This window comes from Canis lupus, chromosome 18 (assembly GCF_011100685.1).
Source record: "Canis lupus familiaris isolate Mischka breed German Shepherd chromosome 18, alternate assembly UU_Cfam_GSD_1.0, whole genome shotgun sequence".
Taxonomy (NCBI): Eukaryota; Metazoa; Chordata; class Mammalia; order Carnivora; family Canidae; genus Canis; species Canis lupus.
Genome location: NC_049239.1, coordinates 54972863 through 54993224, shown reverse-complemented (window position 1 = coordinate 54993224; position 20362 = coordinate 54972863). Strand labels below are relative to the sequence as shown.

Sequence of the window (20362 nt, the reverse complement as noted above, 5' to 3'; positions counted from 1 at the left end):
GAGGAGGCTCTTTGTTGGTGCCTTCCTGACAACAGCTCGTAGCTGGCGTTTACATTCTTACCATACCAGTTAGATGCAGTGCTAAGGATTTATAGTAAATGTCAGCAGCTGGTGACATTTTTTCCCCCTTCCTCCCATCATTCACCTGCATGTACATACCTCGGGAAACCGAACTGACCCAGGGGGAGTGTTGCTATTAAGGCAACAGGACAAAGAAGCCTATTGTTCTTTCCGTGGTGATGAAAGTACTTAGGGAAATTTCCAGTTAATAAACTCTCGTTTGAAAGATAATCAGTACTTTTTCTTTAAAAATGTCTTTTCAGTAGCTCACTGGAAATAATGGGTTCTTATTTTCTTAATGTAGTTTTAAACTACATTTACTTTGAAGGAACTAAAGACTTTCTGCCTTGGTTTCTCTGCCAAGTTCATTTGCTCTCTCTTTAAAGTGACAGCTCACCAAAACTGGATACACAGATCAAAGTTTCACACAGAGGAGTCTACGGTGGCTCTAGAGGACTAGTCCCCAAAAGATGCTAGAACTAGTTGATATTTCAATAATTTTTATATTTTGAAGCATACCAAAAAAGTATAATGATACAACATTCATGTGTTGAGTTTTCAGCAGATATACTCAGTTATCTGCTGAACACTCAAAATAGTACAGATTCATTTGTAGCCCCAATTCAATCTTCCTTTCTTCTTGGAGGTAAAATGAAACCCAGGATAATAACTTGCAGATTCACGTGTGTATTTATACTTGTACAACTTGTATAGGTATCCAGAAACACAAATAGTATTGATTTGTGTGTTTTGAATTTTTCAAGAAATTGGTATCTTATTGTATCATTCTGAAGATCTTGCTGTTATTGATCAATATTGTGTTTAAGAATTATTCATGTCGGGGCAGCCCTGGTGGCGCCGGTTTGGCGCCGCCTGCAGCCTGGGGCGTGATCCTGGAGACCCGGGATCGAGTCCCACATCAGGCTCCCTGCATGGAGCCTGCTTCTCCCTCTGCCTGTGTCTCTGCCTCTCTCTCTCTGTGTCTATGAGTAAATAAATAAAATCTTTAAAAAAAAAAAAAAAAGAATTATTCATGTCAATGTATACACATGTCTCAACATACATATACGTATATATGTTAATATATAGTTGATCCAGTTTTTACTACTGAAAACTTCCTTGTGTAACTATGCTCATTTTATTTATCAATTCTCCTTATAACGAAATCGTGGTAAGTAAATCATTCATTTTTTCCTGATTAACACGTTTGAATTCTTTTTATATTCTGAACACTAATCCTTTGGTGATATGATTAGCAGATTATTTCTTTCAATTTGTGGCTTATCTTTTCATGAATGGTGCCTTTACAAATACAAGACTTTTACATTTCAAAGCCAAGTGTATCAATCTGTTTGTTTATGGTTTATCCATTTGACTCTTTTGAAATCCTTCTGTCTCCCAAGGTTAGCAGGTAGTTTTCTGTTTTTAAATAATTTTAAAGACTTGCTTTTTTTATATTTAGATGCTTCATTCCCTTTGGTTTTCTTTATGTAATTGGTACAATGTGGATGTCTCTTTGGATGTGTGAATTTCTAGCAGGGAACACAGTAGAGTAGTCTTGGGAGCTTTTTAACAAAAACGGTTTCTGGGCCTCATCCCAAACTGATGAAGTCTTCATCTTTAGGAGTGGTATTGAGGCATCAGGATTTTGCTTTATTTATTTATTTATTTTTAAAGATTTTATTTATCCATTCATGAGAGACACAGAGAAAGAGAGGCAGAGACACAGGCAGAGGGAGAGGAAGGCTCCATGCAGGGAGCCCGATGCAGGACTTGATCCTAGAACCCTGGGACCATGCCTTGAGCTGAAGGCCTGAAGGCCAACGCCCAACTACTGAGCCACCCAGGTGCCCCTAGGCATCAGGATTTTAAAAACACCTGCTCCCCCAGGTGGTTCCAACAGGCAATCAGGGCTGAGAACCTCTGCTCTGAGGTCTGAGAGTAGAATTGCTGGGGTTCATGTTATATCATTAGTTATAATGGATATTGCCAATGATCTGTAAAGTGACTGTAACTATTTGGGGTCCTTCCAGTAGGAGAGTTGCAGGTACTTTACATCTTTGAAAGCACATAGGTGCTATTATCCCAGTTAAGTGATATGGAAACCAACATGCAGAGAATTTAGGTGACTGGATTTGTCTAAACTCATATAGACTGCTCGAATATTCTCCACTGTTTCTGCCATCCTTCCCCTCAAATCACAGATATCACTCCTGTAGAATATGCTTTGCTCACTAGCATCACCAGACTAGGAACCCCCCAGTGGTATTTTTGGTTCTGTATCCCTTCATCTGGGTCTTATTCAGACTCTTTTTTTTTTATAAGCTTTTATTTATTTATTCATGAGACACACACACAGAGGCAGAGACATAGGCAGAGGGAGAAGCAGGCTCCCTGCAGGGAGTCTGATGCAGGACTTGACTGCAGGACCCCAGGATCACAACCTCAGGCGAAGGCGGATGCTCAACTACTGAGCCACCCAGGTGCTCCTTCTATTCAGACTCTAAATTCAGCCTCAGCTTGAAGAGAGAGGGTCACCATACAACTGACCTCTCCCTAAATTCTGGAGTCAGTCACTCCCCAGAGCCAAGGCTTTCAAAACACCTGGGAACACCGAACTAGGGGAGGCTGGATATTGACCAATGAGTTAATCTTCAAATGCCAATTGACAACCAGGAATTTGTCAAGTTTACAAAAATGTATGTATCCCTAACTATGGGCCAGGGAGCAGGCAGCAGGTTCTAAGGGTTTCAGAAGTAAGAGGCATGTCCTGCTCTTTGGAGATATTGAGACTCTGATGTAAATGAGACAAGGTTTACACAACTCACTTTTAATTATCAGTAGAGGGATGCCTGGGTGGCCTAGTTGGATAAGGCACCGACTCTTGATCTCAATTCAGGTCTTGATCTCAGGGTTGTGAGTTCAAGCCCTACATTGGGCTCCATGCTGGGCATGGAGCTTACTTAAAAAAAAAAAATTATCAGTAGAGATTTTTAAGTGATACTATTCTTAGAAAGTGATTCATGTGACCTAGATGTGTAGACTAAGTGATCTTGGAATTTCTTTCCCATTCTGTATCTTTAGGGATTTATGAGATAAGGAAGGCTTTGTGGCTGAAAACAAAACAAAATCTTCTCCCTAGTGATGGTCCACAGCCTCCAAGATGGTCCCCAGTGGATCTTGTCCTCTGACACTCACCCCTGTGTGTCATCTGCTCTACACTGAATAGGGCTGGCCTGTGTGTCCAGTTGGATGTCATGGACAAGATGTATGTGACTTCTGAATCTAGATCATAAAGAGCATCAAAGCTTCTGCTTGCTGCCTCTTGAACTGATTGCTCTGTGCCAGCTGCAGCTGTAAGGACACTGAAGCAGTCCTAGTGGGAGGTCCTTGTGTTGAGCAGTGAAAATTCCTGCCACCAGCATCAGTCAGCACTAACCTGCACAAGCCACCTGGGGAGCAGATCCCCAGCTCTAACCAGACTTCAGATCGACTGCACGTGTGGCCCACATCTGACCACAGCTCCACGAGAGACTTGGGGGCGGGTCTACCCAGCTAAGCGGCTTGCCCATCCCTGACCTACAGAAATTACATAAGATAATAAATGTTATTTTTTTAAGCTCTGGTGTACTTTGCAATGTGGCAAGAGACAATTAATACGATGGCTTTCATATAGATGTATATATGGAAGATGCACCTTACATATAGATGTAACAAGAAAACAATTCTAATTACTTAAAAGCTTTAAAATATGTTTATTATTCCTACAAACGCTGAAAGAGACAGAGAGTAAAATGAAAGTCTTAGAGAAAATGATTTATTTCTTTAGGTATGATGGGGATTGAATCACAGAGAAAAAGACGTCCCAGTTTTCAACACTTTGTGTCCAACACTCGCACTATTAGGTAGGTTATAACTATTTCAAAGGCAGTCTGGCAATTCGTGTATGGCTTTAGAGTATTAGGGTTTAGGTGCTACATACAGAGCATATATGTGATTTAGAAAAAAGCTTGCAACATTTTAAAGCCCTGAACAATACACCTGTGAGCATATTCTATGCACTCCTATCATTGTCAGTCTGTGTTTCCCACTTTATTTTTTTTTTAAGATTTTATTTATTCATGAGAGACACAGAGAGAGAGAGAGGCAGAGACACAGGCAGAGAGAGAAGCAGGCTCCATGCAGGGAGCCCGACGTGGGACTCGATCCCGGGTCTCCAGGATCACACCCTGGGCCGAAGGCGGTGCTAAACCGCTGAGCCACCCGGGCTACCCTGTTTCCCACTTTAATAAACAATCAAGACTGATTACTGGAGAAAGAGTCCACTTGTGGGCAAATTCCTGTTTGGTAGGCCTCCTCAGCTCCAAATGCAGAAAAGGGGGGCGGGGGGTTAAAATAAAAGAAAAAACAAAACAACAACAAAACGACCCCAAAGATGGTTTCCTATGGCTGCTGTAACAAATTACTGAAAACTGGGATCCCTCAGTGCATGGAGTCTGCTTCTCCCTCTGCCTGCTTGTGTCTCTGCCTCTATCTCTCTCTCTCTCTCTGTGTGACTATCATAAATAAATAAAAATTTAAAAAAATTACTGAAAACTTCATGGCTCAGAGCAACATAAGTTTATTATCTTGCAGTTCTGGAGGTCAGAAGTCCATACTAGGTCTTACTAAGTTAAAACTCCAGGTGTTATCAGGCCCGCATCCATTCTAAAGCCTTTAGGGGAGACTGTTTCCTTGCAACATCTAGAGGCTGCCTGCCTGCCTTGGCTCATGGCCCCTCTCTATGCCTTCAAAGCCAGCAGTGCAGCAGCATCAGACTTCTGTCTCTGCTGTTTCTTTCTTTATTTTTAAAAAAGATTTTATTTATTTACTCATGAGATACTCAGAGAAAGAGGCAGATACAGGCAGAGGGAGCAGCAGGCTCCATGCATGGAGCCTGATGCAGAACTTGATCCCAGGACTCTGAGATCACGACCTGAGCCAAAGGCAGATGCTCAACCACTGAGCCACCCAGGTGCCCCTGCCTCTAATGTCTCCAAGGTCACATCTCCTCCTGTGACTCTCTTGTCTCCCTCTTTCCTTTATAAGGGCCCCTGTGGTCACATCAGCCCACCCAGAGAATCCAAGAGTATCTCCCCATCTCAAAATCCTGAACCCATCCCATTGCAAACTCCCTGTTGCTATGTAAGGTAACTAGAACATGGATGTCCATCTCAGGGGGCTCTTATTATGCCGACCCCAGGTGGCCTCAGAACCATGATGAGAAGCAGAATGGAAATGCACTGGGGTAAGTGGGTTTCAGAGCTCCAGGCCCAGAGAGTCCATGGAAGCCCCCATTTTCATTCCTGGGTGGTCATGGGAACTAAAGGTCTCTAATTAGACACAGCGGGATCCTTGCTTGAAGTCGTGGTCTGGGCCAAGGCAGGCCAGGAGCTGAACTTCATTGCTGCTGAACACTGGGCTAAGGTGTATAAGCTGCAAGTCCAGAGAAGTGGTAGGACCAGGGTTCATCCACTGGCTCCATGCCTGGACCTGCATCATCATTAGTCATTCATGGGGCAGCCATGCCCAACTGTCATAATTACAGTCTGTTCCAGACGGGAGCCATTGAGGTTGGAAGTGAGGCAAGTGAAAAACCGTTTAAGACTAGAAGTGAGCACAGAGTGAGAGAAATGAGAAGAAACAAACATACAATAAACTCTGAACCTAGTCCCTAAACCAACATTATAAAACCCCGGCAAAATGTAATACTAAGGCCATCAACAAAATCAGTAATTAGGTTATGAGTTTATTTCAGGTGAAATTAACCTAATAAAATGATCAGAGTTTACAGTAAGTTTTTAAAATTTGACTGAAGAGATAAATGAAGTGGTTCCAAGTAGTTCTAGGTGTTTCTAGGATGCTGAGGTGCTGCTAGTGTTTGGGAGAAGACCAACATTATAATTTGTACTTTCTTAGAGAAGAGACACGTGTCCCTACCTTGGAGGCCTTTTGTGAGTAAGATCAACAGATATTTTAAGGCCCACGCATGAAAAGGTGGTTCCTTTGCCAAGTGTATAAAAATGTAGTGGGAGGCCATGACACCCACAGACAAGAGCCAGAGGTGTCAGTTTCAGACAGGGAACCGGTTCTGAGACCAGAAGATGGAGATTTCTCACTACATAGTTTATCCACAGCTTATTGGCTTTTCAGTAATAAAGGGCCTTCAGATCAACAATTCTGACGTCATTCAGGTCATTACAAAGATTTTTTAAATGCTCTAATCCACTGCACCCCCAATAATGTTCAGGTAAGCGAGCTTAGAATTTGTAGAGAGGCAGAGGAATGGCCTAATTTGGAGACATAGAATCTTTTACGTGGGTAACCCCCTTTTTGGTCAGTGGGGTTTCTAATAAACATCTACTATGTACAAATGTTAGGCCATATTGCCTGAGATTTAAGAGCAGAGTGCTTTTATTCATAGCCTCTAGGGCTAAACTGCAGGTTTGTGGTAACTTACTGTGGTGGCTCTGGAATCAGAGGGATGTGATTTCACGTCCATGCTGCTCCCCCCTGGTGCCTCTTCTCAGGCCAGAGCAAGCTGGCTTTTGTCTTTGGGACTCAATGCCCCATTTGTAAAATGGGCATAATAGTAACTACCAAATAGAGTGCTTATAACACCCTATTACAACACCAACATTCAATGAGTAATGCCCATAATATATGTAACAGGTGTTAGTGGCATAAAACAAATGTAAATGATCCACAAAAGAATTTATGGTGCTGTGACTGACAGGGTGCAAAGAAAGCAGCAAAGTGGTAAAACCAGTCAGACAGTCTTTAAACAAGAGGCAGGATATTTCAGCAGTGGTAGGAAAGGATCTAAGCTCACATATTTGGAGTCTTTGAATGTGATGTGTGAATCCTTTATTCTAAGGAGCCCTAGATCAATAGCGTTCTATGCAATTGCTTTCTGGTCTTCACTGACTGTAGGAGGAGTTAGACAGAAACAACAGCTCGAGTCACAGGTAGATCACAGGTGCTGAGTGTCAAATATGTGTGCTGAACCAAATTACAACTATCCTGAGAACGAAGAGGGAAGTTCTAGTCTTTCATTTTTACATGACATTTCACCTACTTATAACTACAATAGAGTATTCAATCATCACAATGGACTATTTTAGCTCTCTGCTCTGCAGAACACTCCCCCTTTGAACATTTACTGGTCATCTCTAAATGGTCATCAGTAGGAAACATCATTCTAATTGGTTCTGCCCAAAGGACTTAACCAGGATGTCACCAAAATAGAAGGTAGAGTGAAAGACTGGGCAAAACTGTTTAATTTCACTGTAAACAAAAGAAATAGATATAAAGATGAGCTGCTATTTGTATCTATTCAATTAAGAAAGATTTTGAGGGATCCCTGGGTGGCGCAGCAGTTTGGCGCCTGCCTTTGGCCCAGAGCGCGATCCTGGAGACCCGGGATCGAATCCCACGTCGGGCTCCCGGTGCATGGAGCCTGCTTCTCCCTCTGCCTGTGTCTCTGCCTCTCTCTCTCTCTGTGACTATCATAAACAAATAAAAAATAAAAAAAAAAGATTTTGAAATATAACAATGGCTAACATAGGCACCGCTTGGCAAAATGGATACTTTCATAGATTTCCAGTTGGTAACAACAAAATAAAAATCACATTGTCCTCAAACTCATTAAAGGGAGTAGTTAGCTAAAATGTGCCACCCACAAGAAGGGATTTCATAGCCCAGAAAACTGAGACTCATGAAATGGTAGCAAGCTAAAACACATATGCATAAAAGTACCAAAAGAACACAAGGTTGTTAGCACACCCTGGTTACAGCTGTGTTTGAAAGACATACACAGAGTCATAGGAAGAAATATAGCCACGGTGCCATTAGGTGGTGAGAGTCTGGTGATTACCCTCTAGTTCTCTATTTTCAAGGTTTCTCTAATGAGGATATATTATTTTGACATTTTCTTTTACATTCTGTTTTATTTTGAAGTTTATTTATTTATTTTTAGTAATCTCTACACCCAATGTGGGGCTGAAGCTCATGACTCTAAGATCAGGAGTCACACACTCCTCTGACTGAGCCAGCCAGCAGCTCCTACTTTATTTTGAAGACTCTTTTAATTATGTAAACATCTAGAGGGGAAACATCACAACTCTTACGGTGATGAAAGGATAAATTGCAGGATCAGTGGAACTATCCATAACATTCTCCTAGAGGACTCTAGAACATTCCAAAGAGCCTCAGAGCTTTCCCTAGTGAAAAAGGCTTTGCCAGTAATCTATACTTACTTTTGGAGAAAACCACATGAACCCACCAGAGCTTAATATAATAGTAGAGACTTTAGAATCCTGCAGTATTTTTCTACATTATTTCACCTTCTTCCCCTTCAGCCTACCTGTAGCCAAACCAAAGGAGAGTGTGTCCCCTCGATGTGCAGCAAGTCAATAAAAACTGACACCAAGATTTTGCAGTGAGGAAAGATAGGCTATTTATTGCTGGGGCACCACCCAGGAGAATGGGGAACTCATGGTTAAAAGTCTCAAATGCCCCAGTGGCTTTCAAACAGGGTTTTTTTTTTTTTTTTAATTTTTATTTATTTATTTTTTTTAAAGATTTTATTTATTTATTCATGATAGTCACACAGAGAGAGACAGAGAGGCAGAGACACAGGCAGAGGGAGAAGCAGGCTCCATGCACCGGGAACCCAACGTGGGATTCGATCCTAGGTCTCCAGGATCGCGACCCGGGCCAAAGGCAGGCGCCAAACCGCTGCGCCACCCAGGGATCCCAAACAGGGGTTCTTAAAGGGTGAAATTTCAGGGTAAGCATTTTGGATCATGCTGATTGATTAGGGATTGAGTCAGCTGTAGGTTTTCCTTTCTTGATCACCTTGTGCCTGGCACAAGGTTTCAGTGTACTTATAGTGAGGGGGCTGTTCTGCTTTAGAGACCTGGCTGTTCCGCTTTAGGGGACTGGGAACTGCAAGACATTCTGGGTGGTTTGCACTTGCGACCTCATCTCGAAGAGAGAGTACAAATGCAGAAGTCTACATCCTATGACTGTTACTAAGCTGCAAATCACTATTTTTTTTTTTTTCTCGCAAACACTGCACATTATGTTTGCCATCTCAGGCAGAACAGCATCCCATGGATTTCTGAGGAGGTAACTTCAGGTTATTTCCTGAGGCAATTTTTCTTGTTTCTTTAACAGTGATTAAGGGCTAGTTGATTGCTCAGAGGCAGCGAGGAGTCCAATGTCTAAATTGTGGGGTCTGCAGGGGCTTGCATCCCCAGCTTCACACCTAGAATATTTTCTTTCAGCTTTTCTGAGGAAAGGAGATTTTTGTGCATAACTTCAAGTCCAGGAGAGATGACATGGCAAGAACCTCTCTACATTCCAAGCAGTTAGGGTTATCTGTTTTCCTGCAGACAGCCTCCAGAGTTCCTAGTTTTCTTAGGAACACACAGTGCCTAGGGAGCACCCCAAACACCCCTACCATCCAGGAAGAGTTCTAGATTGGTTTTACTCCTCTTAGAAGAAGAAAGGCACATGGGCACAGTCTTATGACCAAAAGGGACGATAGGAATTATACTTTGACTTGTATGTATCTAGTAAATCCCACAAGGGGATAAAGGTTTTTTGTTTTTGTTTTTGCTTTTTTTTTTTTAAGTATATCTTTTCTCAGATAATATAATGTAAGGGACAGAGAAGGTGGAGTGAAAAATTGCTGTGAAGAACATTGGTTTGCAAAACTGGAACCTTGTTTAAAAAGAAGTTCTAGCATTATCCAAGTGGCTATTGTCGGCAACCTGATGGCATCCTTTAAAACTGTGGACTGGGATTAGACAGTCTGCCAAAAAGCCACTGAGTAAATAAAAGAAGGAATCTTGCTTTCTCAATTTGTTGCCGAAGGTGAGTGTGAGGGGTCCACACAGCAGTCTACACCCTTGTTCTAGGATGCAACCCAGATCTTACTGATCCAGAGTGTTTGCATCCACAGAAGGAAATGGTTTTAGGTCCCAAGAGCGTTTTATCATACAGAAATAGAATTTACAAATCTTCTCCCAGAAAGTTCTTCCTAAATTCAGCTTTAGAAGACATACTTTCCCACCCTCACTGTTTTCTCTTACCCGCTCGGAAATGTGGTCAGCCTCCGTGGCTCTTGAAGGGAGCCATTCATAGGCAGAAGGGCTCTTTTGTAGAGGGACTTGTGTAACATTGGCTGATTCCTTAAGGCGGTGGTTCCCAAGGTTGATCTGTAGGCTGGCTTCAGTGGGAGACAAGGATTTTAGTGATCTGTGCAAAATGAGACAAATAAGAACAATGCAAGAGTTTTTCACACAGGAATGTATTTTTCTCATTGTGATGTATTTGGAGATCGAGTACCCTCTACTTTTTTAGTTAAAATGTCTTCTCTTTTATAATAATGGATCACAATAAGAGACTTAAAATTAAACAGGCATATTTGCACAGTAAAATTAACCCACTGTAGATGACCAAACATTTTTTATTAATTTTACTGCTTTGTGGCATCCCAAAAGTCCAGAGAACCACTGTTTTAATGGATTTCACCAGAGCTTTAATTTGACATAATGGATTTAATGGGATGTGACTAAAGCTCTTTCTGATGAGGAAGGTTTTGTTTCTGTTTTTGTTTTTTAAAGATTTTATTTATTTATTCATGAGAGAGAGAGAGAGAGAGAGCGGCAGAGACACAGGCAGAGGGAGAAGCAGGCTCCATGCAGGGAGCCTAACATGGGACTCAATCCCAAGACTCCAGGGCAACGCCCTGGGCCGAAGGCAGGTACTAAACCGCAGAGCCTTCCAGGGATCCCCAGAAAGGTTTTGAATAATACATTTCTGCACATTCAAAAGTCAACCTACTAGAAGCAACTGCCATATTCTCCAGCAAGTGAATGCATAAATAAATGGATACACCTCCACTATGGAATGCTATTCAACACTAAAAAGAAACAAGCTATCTTGTTAGCCTGGGTGGCTCAGTCAGTTAAGCATTTGACTCTTTTTTTTTTTTTTTTAAAGATTTTATTTACTCATGAGAGACAGAGAGAGAGAGAGAGAGAGGCACAGACAGAGAGAGAAACAGGCTCCATGGCGGGAGGCCGATGTGGGACTCGATCCCTGGTCTCCAGGATCAGGCCCTGGGCTGGAGGCGGCGCTAAACCGCTGAGCCACCTGGGCTGCCCAGCATTTGACTCTTGATTTCAGCTCAGGTCATGATCTCAGGGTCATGGGATTGAGCCCCATGATGGGCTCCAAGCTGAGCGGGACTCTATTTCTCTCCCTCTTCCTCTTTCCCTGCCCCTCCCCCTGCTCAGGAGCATTCTCTCTCTCTCTTTCTCTTTCTCTCTTTAAGGTAAAAAAAAAAATAATAAATCTTTAAAAGAAAAGAAATGAGCTATCAAGGCACTAATATTACTAGGTGCTGGATGAGTTCAACTCTGTGACAATCTGGAAAAGGCAAAAGCTTACAGACACTAAAAGGATCAGTGGTTGCCAGGGGTGAACACAAGGAGGGATGAAAAGGCAAAGCACAAAGGATTTGGGGGCAAATGAAACTGCTACTCTGTATGAGACTCAAATTTGTCTAAATCCATGGACTGGGGGCACCTGGGTGGCTCAGCGGTTGAGTGTCTGCCTTTGGCTTAGGGCATGATCCCAGGAGTCCCGGAATCGAGTCCCACATCAGGCTCCCTGCATGGAGCCTGCTTTTCCCTCTGCCTCTGTCTCTGCCCCCCCACCCTGTGTCTCTCATGAATAGATAAATAAAATCTTTTTAAAAAATCCATAGACTGCACAACAGCAAGAGTGAACCCTAATGCAGGTTCAGCAGTTATCACAAATGTACCACTCTAGTGAGGGGTATCAGTGAAGTGACAACAGAAGGCTACTAGTCATGCATGGCGCCAGAGGGTGTATGGAAAAATCCCTGTACCTTCTACTTAATTTTGCTGTGCACCTAAAAATGCTCTAAAAGAATAAAGTCTATTTAACAAAAAAAAAAAAAAAAAAAAAGGCAACCTACCAAGCAAAATTCAATGCAAAATTCAACCACCATGGGGAGCAGAGATCACTGGTCAGATGATCACATCTTATAACAGCAGAGAAAGCTGATTTTGATGGTTTCTAGTCCTGGCCGCATCACTTACTTGCCACGTGACCTTGAACTAGCCACTCACCGCTCTGATCTGTTCTTCAACTGCAAAGAACTCTTCCTTTTCAGGTCCGAAAATCTGTTACTTGACAAGTCCGTGATCTCCAAGCTCATCACATTAAGAGAAAGAGATGGCTCTTTATGGGTGAGAGGTCAGTTTTGTTTGTTTGCTTGTTTTTTAAGATTAAAAAAAAATTTATTTACTTATTTATTTGAGAGAGAGAGCGCATGAGTGGGGCCGGGGGCAGAGGGAGTGGGAGAATCTCAAGCAGATCCCTGCTGAGTGTGGACCCTCCTGCCTGAGGCAGGGCTCCATCCCAGTACCCTGAGATCATGACCTGAGTGGAAATCAAGAGTCTTGACTGAGCCACCCAGATAAATTCTGGGGAAATTCAGACTGATGCAGAAAGCAAGAAAACACGCAGTTTTTCTTATTGCCTGGCATGGCCGTGACTTATAAGTTACCATTTCAGAGTAGTATTGAGGGGAAAACTAAAAAGAGATTCCTTATCCGACCTTCTTTTTTCTTTTTAGGTGAACTGATATCAAGTAGGCAAGGAGTGGTCAAAGGGCCGCACATCCAAACGCAGACATTTACTGCCTCCTAGTGGACACGCAGCAGGGAGTTCCTCTCTAAATTCAGAGAACCCGATTCCCCCAGGTGCTCTAAGAATTAGCCTTACAAGCTGGAGGGACCTTACGAAGCCGCCTGTTTCACTCCCTTCACTTTGCAGATGGGGCTGGTGACACCTGAAGTCACGCAGCGGGGCTCTGGGCTTTTTGCCCACCACACGACCTTGCAGCTTCATTCGGCTACCTGGAGGCCACCTACCTCTGAAGACATCCTGGGGGCAGCCTGGGTGGCTCAGCAGTTTAGCGCCACCTTTGGCCCAGGGCGTGATCCTGGAGACCTGGATGGGCATCTAGTCCCCACATCAGGCTCCCTGCACGCAGCCTGCTTCTCCCTCTGCCTGTGTCTCTGCCTCTCTCTCTCTCTCTCTCTCTCTCTGTCTCTCATGAATAAATAAATAATATCTTTGAAAAAAAAAAAAGACCTTCTAAGTGCTGGGAACTGCCATTTACGGTTGGCAGCAAAAGAAAGATAGCACCCAACGTCAGTTGGCCTCCCCCTGGAACTTCGGTTGTGGGAAGATGTCTCAGACACCGCCTTGTGACCTAAGAAGGCAAGCACACAGGGAGCACACCGTAGAACCTGAAGGCAGAGACTGAGATAACCCAAAGACTGCCGGCAAACCACCACTAGCTAGAAGAATGGCACGAATTCTCTTTCACAGCCCCCTCAGGAGAGACCGGCCCTGCCGATGCCTTGATCTTGCACTCTGGCCCCCAGAGAGGTGAGACATTACATTTTGATCATCAAAGCCACTCTGTGGGACCCCAGCAAACTGACACAGGGTTGACGCAGAGCTTTCTCTGCCAACCACCTCCCAGTTGTTAAATATACTTTGATTTTGCAGAACCAAATGACTTTGCCTTTTCTTCCAAGTAGCCAATGACCTGTGCCATTTCAAAATGTGAACAAGACCTATGAATTTAGTATTTCAGAATCATTGGTTGGAAGGAATGTGGTCCAACTAGTCATCCTGAATAGGAATTCCTTATATAGCATCTCCTACTGCCAGCAGAAGCTAGGGCTGTACCCTCAGGGTACAAAGGAGGTAGAACAGTCTAGATCCAGACAAGATACTCTGTAAAAGAGATGAAGACTTAGAATGGAACAAAGAATTAATGCACTCGAGATCCTCAATAGTTGGAGCTACGGCAATGTGTTCCTTGTGGATCTTGAAATGAAGGACATAGGGTTGTGAGCTCAACTCTAAGATACTTGTTGGAGCAAAGATATGCAAAGCCACCCAAGCAAAACAGAAGGAAAGTCCGAGAGGCAAATGCTGGCATTCCCTATTGCAGGGCTCTCCCAGGGTAGAGTGAGTGATAGTCATCAAATTTCAAGTATTCCCTGTTCCACAGGGAAGGTTTTCTCTTAGGTGGAGATGGATAGAGGGAGTATGGCAGACCTCATGCATTTGCCCTTTTTTGTTCTTGTTTATGAGGATTTTAAGTAATTTCTACACTCCGCGTGGGGCTTGAACTTACAACCCCAACTTTAAACATCACACTACCAGCAATCTTGTTATCCAACTGGTATACCTGCACTGAGCACTCCTCTGTCTCAAGGATTCCAATCCCCTCAGCTGCCGTGGGTCTGAAGTCTGCATCCTCAGCTTAGCGGGGCTCCAGCTCTCTGCACCACCATCCATAGGATAGAGAGACCAAACAGTCCAGGAGCTCAACCCCCGGTATTTCCTTACCTTGGCAATTACACTCTGGCTCTTCCTGCGGTCCAAGGCCTAAAAAGAAATGCCTCATACTTGGAGGTCCATTTCTACCATTGTTTAAGACAGGAAGGCTAATTCTTTTTTTTTTTTTAAGATTTTATTATTTATTCATGAGAGACTCACATACACAGAGGCAGAGATATAGGCAGAGGGAGAAGCAGGCTCCATGCCCGATGTGGGACTCGATCCTAGGACTCCAGGATCATGCCCTGAGCCACTCAGGCATCCCAGGAGGGCTAATTCTGTCCTGTTCCTTTACATCAGCTGGTAGAGAAGTTCTCTGTGCTGTGTGCTTTATTTGGGGAGCCTCTGTGTGGAGGTCTCAAAAAGCTCACTCTTTTTTGTTGTTGCTCTATGATAATGATGGCTGAGAGACTCATCCATTCTAAGTAAAAAAGCATGCAAAGAAAGGTGAATAAAAGAGAGTCTGTCTATTCACTTATACTGAAGAATAAACCTCACCAGACTAAAATCCTTTTATGCTATCTGTGCAGCCTCTCCGATAAGCAAGGCACAGAGTGAAATAACCAGATGCTCTCTCAGTGAGGGTTTAGTAATGAGGAACCACTGTCTTGCGCAACCAGAATTCGCCTGGATGTAATCGTATGTAATCTTTCTCTGAAGCACGATAGAAGCCACATGTAATCCTAAGGTTATCCTACTCATGGAATCAGTATGGGAGATGAATGAATCACGGCCTAATGGCATTGAGCTTCCAACTTATTACAGAGAAAGTCTTGCTGATGGGTTGGGAATGCATGAGGTCATGGGGTGCCTGGATGGCTCAGGTCTGTTATATTTTGGAAGGGATGGTTCCTAAATCCTTGAGGAAGACATTCCTAGGTTGTAAAACTGGCAAGACGCTTTTTAAAGAGATTTACATATATTTCAAAGGGGCAGAAAAAGAATTTACCATTCCAAGTTTTCTAAAGAAACTGTTCTAAGGAAGGAGAGAACAGGATCTACAGCCAAGAAGCAGCCTAAAGTTTAATCAAGCTGAAGGGGAATGTTTAAGGCCATCTTGGTTGATGGTGAATCTTAAGTTCTCTTAAATAATCCAATTCTGGTATGTAGATTTAGTGGGATTTCAGCTTAAAAATATGAATCTAAGGTATTTAATTATATGTTTTAAATTAGGATCACAGGGCTATACTGCTACTAAAACAGGCTGCTTTCTCTTAAAAATGTCAAATTCTTGCACTAATTTATGCATAGTTTGTTCTTTTAAAATGGCAATAATGGGGACGCCTGGGTGGCTCAGTGGTGAAGTGTCTGCCTTTGGTTCAGGTCATGATCCTGGGGTGCTGGGATTGAGCCTGCCTGTTCCTCTGCCTATGTCTCTGCCCCTCTCTGTGTCTCTCTCATGAATAAGTAAGTTCATAAATAAATTAAAATATAAAAATATTAAAAAAATAAAAAAGGAAGGAAATTTAGGCATTTCTAACTACTTGAATGAAGCCCGGAGGACATTACACTAAATGAAATAAGACACAGAAGGACAAATTCTGCATGATCTACCTATATATAGAATCTAAAATAGGCAAACACATAGAAGTAGAGAGTAGAATGGTGGTTTCTAGAGGCTGTGGAAAAAGAAAGGGTGAGGTGTTGTTCAACAAAGTTTCAGTTATGCAAGATGGTTAAGTACTAGAGATCTAATGTATAGTTATAGGAATATAGATAGCGATACTGTATTATGTACTTGAAATTTGCTAAGAGGGTAGATTTAAGTATCTTTATCACTTTAAAAAAAGAAAGAAGAAAAAATAAATAACAAAAGAAAAAGTAACTGAGGCGTGGCATATGTTAATTTGATTGGTTGTGATTATCTCAGTGTGTAAATATCAAATGTCATGTACACCTGAAATATATATAATTTTTATTTCGCAATTGTCCTTCAGTACAGAAAAAAGATACACAGAAAAATGGATCATGGTGGATTTTTTTTTTTTTTTAATTTTTATTCATTTATGATAGTCATAGAGAGAGAGAGGCAGAGACACAGGCAGAGGGAGAAGCAGGCCCCATGCACCGGGGGCCCAATGTGGGACTCGATCCCGGGTCACCAGGATCACGCCCTGGGCCAAAGGCAGGCGCCAAACCGCTGCACCACCCAGGCATCCCAGATCCTGGTGGATTTTAAATTGCTATGGCATTTTGATGTCATTAGATACATTTGAAAGAGCGATCCAGGAGTTTTAGGAAATTACATCTTTTACAACCATTTAAATGAGGAAAATAATTTGAAGGTCAATTTTAAAAATGTGTGTGTAGATTTTAAAATTGTCTTAATGGATGCTAGAACAAAACTATTTGAAGAGTATTGTTGCAGACCTCTGGACTTCCCATTTTTGCTCTAGAGACCTGGAACTACTGGTTTCCTCTGTGGGGCAGATATTAAGTTTCCTAATCTCACAGGAAATCCACATTTCAGGCACTGCCTTTGTCTCCAAAGGATCTTGCAGTGGGGGGGGGGGGGGGGAGGGGGGCTGCAGCACTCATCTGAGAGGAGGCTTCCTCATTGCTTTCCAGAACATTCCATCACAGGTTTCTTCATGCTAATCTCTACCTGTGACTTCTACTTTATTTCACTGTCAGAAATCCAACTCTAATGCCCGAACATTTTAACGATATAAATATAGTCCACCATGCAGTAAACTTAGTGAGAGCAGGGTCACATCTGCCTAGGCTCATTGCTGTGTCCTTAGCACAGTGTCTGGAACACTTTTTGCGGCCACACAAAAAGTTATTATATTGAATTAAGAGAAGCAGCTGATTTTGTAGGGGAATTTTTAAAAGTTTATTTATTTAAGGGCAGCCCCGGTGGCTCAGTGGTTTAGCACTGCCTTCAGCCCAGAGCATGGTCCTGGGAACCCGGGATCCAGTCCCACGTCGGGCTCCCTGCATGGAGCCTGCTTCTCCCTCTGCCTGTGTGTGTGTGTGTCTCTCTCTCTCATGAATAAATAGATAAAATCTTTCTTTAAAAAAGTTTAAGTAATCTCTACTACATCTAACGTGGGGTTCAAACTCAGGATCCCCAAATCAAGACTTGCATGTTCTGTTGACTGAACCAGCCAGGAGCCCTCTGGAAGTTATTTTTGGCTGTGCATTGTAGATATGGGCTGATAATTCAGGTAAAACTCAAGAGTAAGTCTAATTCATTGTTGGCAGGGTAGTCTTTATCTGATTTGAAGGCATTTAAATAAATCACTTTTCTCACATCTGCCCTTAAATAATTCTTTCTAAAGTGGAGACAAGAGATGCGAGGTTTGGTTCCAGTTCTTTAGCTACGGTATTTCGACAGGTTACTTATCCTCTTTTTTCATCAGTTAAAACAGAGATAAACTCTGTAGCTTGTGGTGAGGAGATAAAGGCTGGAAAAGTGCCCAGAACAAATGCTGCATTCAGGAAATGGTAGCTTGGAGGTGAGATTCGGTAGCTGTTCCTCCCAATGTTTAACTCCATAGGGCAGTGTTCCAGCAGAGATACAGGCCTCTAGGGTTGGGTGGAGTAGAATAAGTCTTCTCTGTTCACACACTTCCACATTCCTGCCTCTCAGTTTGCTTTAATGTGACTGGGAGGGGGAGGGGTGTTGAAACTGGGGCAGTGAGGAACATCTGAAGGGGGGCCAAGTAAGAGACACTTGGGGGCCAACAAAGCATTGGGGGTTGAGGGTAGTTGTTATTCCCCTGTGAAAGAAGGCAGTGAAACTAGACTGGGTAGGAGGAGGGTCAGAGGAAAGCAGTGCTACAGAAACATAGGAAGTGGAAGAAAAGTTTAACTTTTCTTTCAGTCTTGGCCAAAATATAAAAGTTATCATCCTAACCATTTTTTAAGAAGATTTTATTTATTTATTCATGAAAGACACACAGAGAGAGGCAGAGACACAGGCAGGGGGAGAAGCAGGCTCCATGCAGGGAGCCTGACGTGGGACTCGATCCCGGGACTCCAGGATCACGCCCTGGGCCAAAGGCAGGTGCCAAACCACTGAGCCACCCAGAGATTCCCACCCTAACCATTTTTTAAAAAAGATTTTATTAGAGAAAGAGAAAGAGAAAACGACCAGGGGAAGGGTTAGAGGCAGAGGGAGAAGCCGGCTCCGCTGAGCAGGGAGCCTGACACGGGCTCAATCCTAGGATCCCGGGATCATGACCCGAGCCGAAGGCAGATAGATGCTTGACTGTCTGAGCCATCCAGATGCCCGATCTTAAGCATTTTTTTTTATAAAGATTTTATTTATTTATTCATGAGAGATACAGAGAGAGAAGCAGAGACACAGGCAGAGGGAGAAGCAGGCTCCATGCAGGGAGCCCGACGTGGGACTCGATCCTGGGTCTCCAGGATCACACCCTGGGCCGAAGGTGGCGCTAAACCGCTGAGGTACCTGGGCTGCCCAAGCATTTTTAAATGTACATTTTTATATCTCAATTGTCCTTCAGTACAGAAAAAAAGATACACAGAAAAATGGATCACGGTGGATTTTATTTTATTTATTTATTTAAATTTTTATTCATTTATGATAGTCACAGAGAGAGAGAGAGAGGCAGAGACACAGGCAGAGGGAGAAGCAGGCTCCATGCACCGGGAGCCCGACGTGGGACTCGATCCCGGGTCTCCAGGATCGCTCCTACAGCTTTTCCATCTTGCAAAATGGAAACTATATGGAGCGTAATCTCCTTTTTCCCCTCCTGTCCTCAGCCCCTGGCAACCACCCCTGCACGTTCTGCGTCTTAAGAGTTTGACTGCTTTAGATACGTCTCATAAGCAAAATCACTGAGCGTTGGTCTTCCTGCGACTGGCTCATTTCACTTGGCATAATGTCCTTAAGGGTTCACCTGTGTCTTGGCAGACGACAGCGCTTTTCTTCTTCAAGGTTGGATGGCTCTCCCACGGTTTGGCTTACCACATTTTCTTTATCCAACCATCGACTGATGGACATCTAGGCTGGTCCCATCGCTTGCCTGCTACCATTCATGTTGCAATGAGCATTTGTGTATGAACACCTCTTCTAGATTCAACCTTCTTGTACAGGTAATGGCAGCCCTGGCTCACAGGGTAAAGCGACTGCCTAGTTTCTCCACGGCGGGCGGCGATATTGCCATTTCGGACGGATATTTGTGTGTGTGTGTGTGTGAGGAGCTGGTGGGGGACCTGTCCTATGCAGCACAGGGTAGTTAGCAGCACGGCTAAGCCTCCACCCAGCAGATGCCAGGTGGCACCACGACACCTTCTCCAAAGAAAGAAAGCATCTTCATACATGGCCCAACGGGGGTGAGGCAAAGGTGCTGGGGTTGAGAACACTGTGGCGGCGCAGTACTGGGGCCCAGGAGGGGTGGGACCCGGGCTGCTGGCACCCGAGGGAGGACAGAGGGCTCTGCAGAAACAAAGCCCGCCGCGACTTACAGAGCACTTTCCTTTTCTTTCTCAAACATGGCAGCGGGCAGACGGACGTCGCTCAGTGTGGAGGAGGAGAACGCAAAGCCGGAGGCTCCAGCGATAAGTGCGGGTCTGAAGTCCGGTCCCAGACACTGGCCCGCAGACCGCCGCACCACGAGCATCCTCCTCCCAGGCTCCGCGGGTCCTCGCAGTGCACGCTGGGCCTCGCAGTGCACGCTGGGGCTCGCAGTGCACGCTGGGGCTTGCAGTTCCCGAGCGAGAGGCCGTGCGCGCGCCTTCCCCGCCGAGCGCCACTTCCGCCGCCCGCCGGCCGCCCGTCCCGGAAGCTGAGCTCGCTGGAGGTTCAGCCCTCGCTTCCTCTCCC

At 43.9% G+C, this 20362-nt stretch overlaps 1 protein-coding gene across 1 annotated transcript; it reads right to left on the bottom strand.

The window, feature by feature from the left end:
* Positions 1-5590: 5590 nt before the first annotated feature.
* On the bottom strand, positions 5591-20260 carry LOC119864283. The gene is made up of 3 exons (XM_038564309.1): positions 20005-20260; positions 10200-10365; positions 5591-5706 (listed from the first exon to the last, which is right to left on the bottom strand). The coding sequence occupies exons 1-3, from the start codon at positions 20157-20159 to the stop codon at positions 5701-5703; spliced, it is 327 nt and encodes a 108-aa protein (XP_038420237.1). The 5' UTR covers positions 20160-20260; the 3' UTR covers positions 5591-5700.
* Positions 20261-20362: the final 102 nt, after the last annotated feature.

What these genes read in the sequence shown, in the direction of transcription:
- LOC119864283 (XM_038564309.1), bottom strand. Translation starts at nt 20,159, where the DNA reads ATGCTCGTGGTGCGGCGGTCTGCGGGCCAGTGTCTGGGACCGGACTTC. An exon ending in AAAGAAAAGGAAAGTGCTCT is followed by an intron (nt 10,366 to 20,004) that starts GTAAGTCGCGGC and finishes CATTTTGCACAG; the next exon opens with ATCACTAAAATCCTTGTCTC.